General features: G+C 41.2%; 1 protein-coding gene across 2 annotated transcripts in view; it reads right to left on the minus strand.

Moving 5' to 3' along the window:
• Positions 1 to 7,675, minus strand: part of SLK (STE20 like kinase) — a 55,298-nt gene extending 47,623 nt beyond the window's left edge. Inside the window, exons 1-2 of one of the 2 annotated variants that reach the window (XM_059054331.2) lie at positions 7,625 to 7,675; positions 6,832 to 7,008 (exon numbers count right to left, since the gene is read on the minus strand). In XM_059054331.2, the coding sequence (XP_058910314.1) occupies positions 6,832 to 6,981 (150 nt within the window). In that variant the 5' untranslated portion in view covers positions 6,982 to 7,008; positions 7,625 to 7,675. Of the gene's footprint in view, positions 1 to 6,831; positions 7,151 to 7,624 lie in introns of those variants that run through there. The other variant, XM_059054330.2, reaches the window with a different exon arrangement.
• Between the last annotated feature and the right edge of the window lie 572 nt (positions 7,676 to 8,247).

The following is an 8,247-nucleotide window of genomic DNA, read 5'->3' on the forward strand; positions in this document are numbered from 1 at the left end:
AAACAGATACTCTTTTTGTCTACTGAAAAAGCAAATACTTTTTTTGTTTGTTTGTTTGTTTTGCAGTACGCGGGGCCTCTCACTGTTGTGGCCTCTCCCGTTGCGGAGCACAGGCTCTGGACGCACAGGCTCAGCCGCCATGGCTCACGGGCCCAGCCGCTCCACGGCATGTGGGATCTTCCTGGACCAGGGCACGAAACCGTGTCCACTGAATCGGCAGGCAGACTCTCAACCACTGCGCCACCAGGGAAGCCCACAAATACTTTTTTTAAAGGATAAAAACTAACATTGAAAAAGGTCAAGGAACAAAGGCACAGAAATAGACCACTGCTGGGTTGTTTAAACAGGTATAACCCATGTATATATACGTAAATGCACAGAAAAATATCTAGAAACATATACATGAAACTGATGATGGGGGGTTCCCTGGTGGACCAGCGGACAGGATTCAGCATTTTCACTGCCATGGCCTGGGTTCAATTCCTGATCAGAGAACTAAGATCCTGCAAGCCGTGCAGCATGGCCAAAAATAAACCCATAAAACAAACAAAAAAAGAAACCGATGATAATAGTTACATTCACGGAGAGAAGAGAAGGAACAATAATTAGAGTAATGGTCAAAGAAACTAACTTTAATCTCTAATAAGTTAAATTTCCAAATAAATAGAACTTCTTTAATTATTTGTATTGGATTGGCCAAAAAGTTCATTCAGGTTTTTCCATAACATCTTACAATATAATTAAAAATTAATTAAAAAATAAATTTATAAACCTTTCTAGAGTAATTTCCCAGTAAACATTAATAAATGATCATGTATTTTGCCCTAACAATTCAACTTCTAGGAATTTATCCTAAAGAAATAGGAAATTCATAGAAATATACCATGTGTATATGGACATTTGACATATGATGGAGGCATTGCAAACCAATACGGAAAGGGTGGTCTTTTCAGTAAATGGTGTTGAGACAGCTGGGTATCTACATAAAAAAAATGAAACTGGACCCCTACCTTCACACTATAGACAAAAACCAACATCAGTTTAATTATAGACCTAATGTATAGGAAGAAGGCAACACCATAAAACTTTAAGAACATAACACAGGAGGACATCTTCATCACCCTGGGTAAGGAAATTTTAAGACAAAAAGCACTAAGTATAAAAAGTTAATAAACTGAACTACATTAAAATCTGAAATGTCTATACAAAAGAAGGATATCATAAAGAGAAAAAAAAGACAAACTACAAAGCAAGAGAAAATAATGTGCATCATATATAACGAGAGGATTAGTTTCCAGAATATACAGACTCCCATAAATCAATAAGAAAAAGAACCCAAAAGACTTTAACAAGCACTTCAGAGAAGAAGAAATCCAAATGGCCAATAAGTGTATAAAAAGGAACTCAACCTCATTAGTAATCAGACAAAGAAAATCCCAGAAGGAACGAGAATTGACTGTAAATGGGCACAAGGGAACTTCAGGTGGTCAAAAGAGGATTCTAAAGCTAGATTGTACTGATGGTTGCACAAGGGTACAAAGTTATTAAAACTCATCAAGTTATAAACATAAAATAGGTGAATTCTGAGTTATATAAATTATACCTCAATACAGCTATTTTTTTTAATGGGCAAACAAACAGGAAATTTCACAAAAAAGAAAATACCCAAATATTCGATAGGCACATGATAGGCACATGACTCAATTTTTTTAGTCATAAGGAAAATGTAAATAAAACCACTTCACACTCATCAGAATGGCTAACATAAAATACTAATAACAGTATTAATAACAATAGCAAGTGTTGGTGAGGACAAAGAACAATTGAGAAAATCCCCATCCCTTACTTATGGGGGTGTAAATTCATACAACCACTTTGGAAGACTGGCCATAAGTAAGGGATGGGGATTTTCTCAATTGCTCTTTGTCCTCACCAACGCTAGTTCAAAAATGTATTTTTGGGCTTCCCTGGTGGCGCAGTGGTTGAGAATCCTCCTGCCAATGCAGTGAACGCGGGTTCGTGCCCTGGTCTGGGAAGATCCCACATGCCGCAGAGCGGCTGGGCCCGTGAGCCATGGCCGCTGAGCCTGCGTGTCCGGAGCCTGTGTTCCACAAAGGGAGAGGCCACAACAGTTGAGAGGCCCATGTACCGCAAAAAAAAAAAAAAAAATTTTTAATGTATTTTTGAACTAGAATTCTACAACCAAACTATACATCAAGTATGACATTATAATATAGACATATTCAGACAGGCCTGGTCTTAAAAACCGAACCTTCCATTCATCCTTTCTCAGAAGACTACTGAAGGTTGTACATAACCAAAACAAGGAAGAAATTCCAATAGGAAAAACAAAGCATTAAGACACTCTTGAAGTAGTTTGAGCTCCTAAGACTTCTGGGGAGGAAAATTATAAGCCATTATTGAGAGATATTAAAAAAAAGACCTAGAGATAAAACATATGTGCAGGTAGGAAGACTTAGTATCATGGAGACGTTAATTTTTCCAAAGTTGATCTAAATATAAATTCAATAAAACCCCTTCAAAAAGGCACAACAGGTTTTTTTGTGGAACTCAATTAAGCTAATTCTAAAATGTACATGAAAGCACTAAAGGCCAAGAATATACTAGACACTGCTGAATAAGAACAAGGGGAAGTCTTTCCCTAGCAGAGATTTGTTTTAATGCTTTCCTAATTAACACAGCGGGATACTGACAAAGGAATAGACTCATAGATCAATGAAGAGACTAGAGACCACAGAAACAGACACATGTTGCAGACAGCACTGCAGAGCAGTGGAAGAATAGTTTCCCCCAGTGATGAGTCTTGGGACAACTGTGTATCCATTAGAGAAAAAAATGAAATTGGACCCCTATATCATACCATTTGCAAAAATCTATTCTAACATTTAGGGCTGTACACCTAAATGTTAAAGGCAAAATCATAAAGCTCTTAGAAGATAATCTCAGGTTAAGAAAGCCTTTCTTTTATTTTTTTTTCAAAGATCTAATTAGCTTTATTAGGTGATTCATTAATCGGGCAGCATCCCATCCAACAACTGGAAGGACACTCCAGGAAAGAATTTCTCAAATACAATACATTAACTGAAAAAGAAAAAACAAAGTTGGAGTATATTAAAGTCAAGAACTTCCTGTTCATAAAAAGACACCATAAGGAAAATGAAAAGACAGGCACAGAATGAAAATGTATTTGCAATAACCACCATCAGCAAATGGTTAAAATCCAGAATACACTACAAATAAACAAGAAAAAGACATCCAAGAGGAACATGAACAAGAAACTTGAATACAAAAGAAATTCAAATTACTAATAAACCTATGAAAAGAATCACTTATTAGCAGTCAGAGAAAGATGTATTAAAACCACAAGGAAAACTATGACATCAGATTGTCAAAACTTAAAAATTCTGACAATATCAAATGTTGGAGAGAATGCAGAGCAAGGAAATTATCATACGCTGCTGGTGGGAGTGTAAACTGGTATAGTATGGCATCATCCAGTAAAATTAAAGATACACTACCCTATAACCCAGCAATTCTACTCCTGAGTTAAGTCTTAGTGAAACTCATACATATATGCACCAGTACTGTGTATAAAAGCCAAACACTGGAAACAACTGATATATCCATTAACAGTACAATGGTAAATAATTGGTGATGTAACCATATATTGGAATTCTATGCAACAATTTAACTACATACTGCTCTAGTGATAACAAAGACAAACCTCACAAACATAATTATTTCAAAAGAGGCAAGGCACAAAATACGCTCAATACACACAAAACTAAAGTTATCATGTTTAGTTATACACTCCTAGATAGTAAACTATGAAGAAAGGAAAGAAATGAATAACTCCGTTTTTTAAAAAGGTGCATGCCCATCAGGGACATGAAAAGAATCACTTTCATCCAGCACACAGTCAATAGTTCAGCTTCAATTCAATAGATCATTTCATGTCATTCCTTTTTTTTTTTTTCTGTTAAAAGCAACAGAAATCCAAACAAAAAAAATTGTGAGAGAGATACTACGTATCTTCATTTATGTGTCAAATAATACTATTAAAAAGAGAAAATAAATTTAAAATTGGGAAGATCTTTCAGGCAAGAGAGTAACTGTTACAGTTGTATAGTGCAGGACTGAGTGGAAAGCATACAATATGATGGAAAAATGACTGCCTATTTAGAATTTAAGCTTTGTAACAGTTACTACTTTCCACAAGCAAATGACAGTTGGAATCAACTTTAGAAATAGTTTTCTATTACATACTAATAAATACAATTGTAAAAAAAAATCTATCAAAGCTTTTTCTCTTACACAGAAGTTTATAAATTTAAAATTTCTAGAGAATCTTATACAATAAAAAAGGTCACAAAAAAGGCAGAACAGGTCAGATAAGTTTAAATTTTCTTTTTAAAAAAATCTCAGAGCTTACTCCTTGGAAGCATAAAATAGAAAGATGAAAAGAAAAGATGCAAAGAACTCACACTCTTCAAATATCACACTAAAATATATATCAAGCCCACAGAAATTATCCTTGACACAATCTTATAGTGTTCAACTACATGGAGTAAGTCTCTTGTTTTTCAAAAAATTTTCAATTGGTGTCCCACTATAGGAAGATACATTCAGAGTCATTAAAGAATTAAATCACACAGCATTAGCATGTCCACACAATCTGCCTGTGCCAGAAAATGGTTTACTATATCTTAGTAGGTCCCTTTTCCTGTCCCATCCCATATTTTGTTTCCGAGCTGTAAATGTAACAACAGTAATTTTCTGCCATTTTATGAGCCCTTTTTTGTGTCTTACATTTTTTATCTCCTTTAATTCTCACACACTGAGGAGTAGGTCTTACTGATGAGAAAAATGAGACACAGAACGATTAAGTAACTTGTCCAAGGTCACAGGCTGCTATTGAGGGAGCCAAGATATAGTCCAACTCTGAAGCCAGTATCTTAATATTACACTGTTTCTGTTCAATAAAACATTTATACCATGAAAACTGCCCATAATTACCTACTGCCTTCTAACTACCAGATCCCAGATGCCTTGAGGATTTATTTTTGCCTTTCCTAGACAACTGCATACTCACAGAACATTAATGGGTAAAAGAATCTAAACATTTAGGGAACTCAATGATTTTCCACCTCAGAAAAAGGAGGTCCAAAGACATTAAATTTCTGTCCAAGATCTCGAAGCTGGTTTGTGACAACCAACAGTAAAACACAATTCTTAACTCCCAGGAGTGATCTTCCCACTGCACTAAAAGCCCTGTCTACCATACATTCTATACTGTAAACTTTTGTTGAAATCCATAGTCTACCCTCCACATTAGGCACTGAAGTTTACTTTGTCAACTTTCACAGCACACAGTAGCTTCAATAGCACTCACAAGCAGGTAACACACATTCTTTCATTTCCACAAATATAAAGAGAAATGCACTATGTGCTAAGGCAACAGAATTAACCCAAATGTATATAATTTTGGCCCCTAGTCCTGTCATAAAAACATAAATACATTAACATGTGACAAGTGCCATAGTAAGCAAGGTGAACAATGTGTTTTGAAAGCACACAGAAAAGAGGAGATATTTCAGACTAAGAATGAGGGGCTTTGAGATGCATTAGAGGCAGGGCAAAGGCAGACAGTGTGATGATGCTTAGAAAGAAGGAAAAATGCTATCACTTCTACCAATAGACATTAAGGTAAAAAAAAAAAAAAGTAACAGTAAATATGGGGTCAGAAGACTTGAGATCAAATCTAGGCTGTGACTAGTGTGAATGTGAACAATTTGAGCCTCAGTGTCCTCATCTATGAAACGTAGATACTACTGACCTGCATATCTCGCAGAACTCTCATGGGGGCCAAATCATGTGAAAGTACTTTAAAAACCACAGAGTCCTGTATAAACTTAAGTTATTTATATTTTCACTTCTAGGCAACCCTGTGGGGTCCTTCCCCTTAAACTGTCTCATAAAATCCTCACCCTTCAGGATGAAAATATTCCGATGACATCATTCATATACTCCTTACAAGACAGTAAACAGTTAACCCATGCCTTCCTATTGAAACGGCAAACCTCTTCCTACTGAAATGAACATCTATATGTAAAAATGTGTGTGTATATATGTAGGTGCATTTATTTTAATTTCTTAAGCCCTGAAATTGACTTCTAGTCAATGCTTATTATAATTATATTTAGAAACTAATACCAGATGCAGGTTTTCTTCCGAAAATTTTCTATCATAAATTCCACTCCATTTTACAGTATGTTGTCAAGCAACCAACTCAAGAATAGTCCGCAAGTAGCAATCACTTTGCTCTCATCCCCAAGAGACTGGTTATGTATGAGCAATAGATACAAGCAAATATATACTCTGGACCCCAAAAGGGAACTGCTTTAGTGTAAGTATACATACGAATGCAAACAGCTAGTACACAAATAGAAATCCACTGAAAAGTATAATGAGTTTCTGATTTGAAAATGCTTGAGGGCCACAACGAGACCCCTCCTTTAAATTAAAGAACACCCTCATTTCCTTTAACGTTTAACAGAGCAGACGGTAAACCTTGCCTCCGTTTGGCAACCACTCTTTAAACTACATCCAGGCCCCATTTTGTTCAACCGTAAACCGTACCTCTTAGCTAGTGCTTGGATGATAACCTAAATAAAGTTCCAACGTACGTTTACGAAGTAAGAAGAAGGTCCAAGAGACACGAACAGGACGCGGGAGCGAGAAATCCTCATGCCACTCCGGGCCACGGGCTGTTTGATCTCACAAGTGCAACTTCCCGTTTCTCCCTCTTACCTTGTACACTTTCCCAAAGGCTCCGTCGCCCAATTCTCCTATAATTTCCCAAAACTCCTCGGGGTTTAGGTCCCTCTTCACATGTTCGTACTGCTTCTTCTTCTTCTCGCTCCCCAACTTGAAGATCTTACGGAAATTGAAGAAGGACATTCTTCCTCCCAACAGAGTTCCTTTACACTTAAGGAGTAAAAACAACAATAAGAGGCAAAGTTTCTCCTCCCTCCTCTCCCGCGCGAGCCCGGCGGGCTACGGTTTGCGCTGGCTGTCCGGGCTCCCGCCGCTCCGGCCCGGCCGTCTCCACAGAAGGCGGGGCGCGACTCCCGCTCCGGCCCACGGGGTGGGGACGCTGCGCGGGCGGCCCCTCCGCCGAGCCCGGCCCGCGGGCCGCGCGGCTAAGCGCCTGGCCCCCGGCCGGCCCTCGGGGAGCGGCACCTGCCCGGACGCTCGTCCCCCTACTGGCCCGGCCCGACGGGCCCGAGTGGTCCGGACGCCCGCGGCCACCGCGGTTAGGCCCGTGTCACGGCGAATCTCCAGGGGCGTCGGCCACTCCGGGATAGGGACGCGGCCGGCGGCCTCTGAGGCGGGCTGTCGTCTCGCCGAGCTCTCCCGCCCCGGGCCGGGAGCCCGGGGTCTCCTCCGCAGCCGTCTGCACCCGCGGCGCGAGGTCCGCGCGTCCCCCTGGGCTCTGGGGCGCAACCGCCGCCGCTGCCGCAGCCGCTGCCGCCACCACCTCCACCGCCGCCGCCGCCTAGCTCCCTCCCCAGCCCACGCAGCCTCGGCCTAGAGCGCGCACCAACGCCGACGCCGCAGCGCGCCCGCGCGCTCCCCCGGCCGCGCGCCAGGTTCTCCGCGCACTCGCGCGGGGGTGGCCCCTCTGGCCCCGCGCACGCGCGTTGAGCCTCGCAAGCTGGCGGCCCTAGGAGGCTCGCTGGCCCCCGGCGCGGAGTTCGCTGTGGGTGCTTGAACTGGTAGCTGGTTGACGGTTGCTCCGGGTTTGTCCTCCAAGCCCCAAATTCTTGTCAGCCAACGGCTTTGATGGAGTTGCCCCTTTGCTCACGACCCTGTTGGTTGTGCTAGCGGATGTTTCCTCCATTCTGGATCTGGGAAAATGCGTAGCGAGTGAAAGCTGAGCTGTCCCGATCTGGACCTTTTCGTTCTCAAACGGGCCCCAGAGTGAGAGGGAAGTATCTGTGGTGGCTGTTTGCTTTGGATCCAGAGCTTAGGAGCTCTGTGACCTTGGGCGACTAACGTCTCCGAGCCTCACTTTCTTCATTGTGAAATGAAGGTCCTTAAAGTCCCGACCTGGGGGTTGTGGCGAGGAGTAAATGAGGCAATGGTTGTAAGCCCTTTGCAAGGTGCCTGCACCGGCAGACGCTCAATTTCAGTTCCTGCTGCTGTTACAAGTGTGCACGTAAG

Source organism: Kogia breviceps, chromosome 2 (assembly GCF_026419965.1).
Source record: "Kogia breviceps isolate mKogBre1 chromosome 2, mKogBre1 haplotype 1, whole genome shotgun sequence".
Lineage (NCBI taxonomy): Eukaryota > Metazoa > Chordata > Mammalia > Artiodactyla > Physeteridae > Kogia > Kogia breviceps.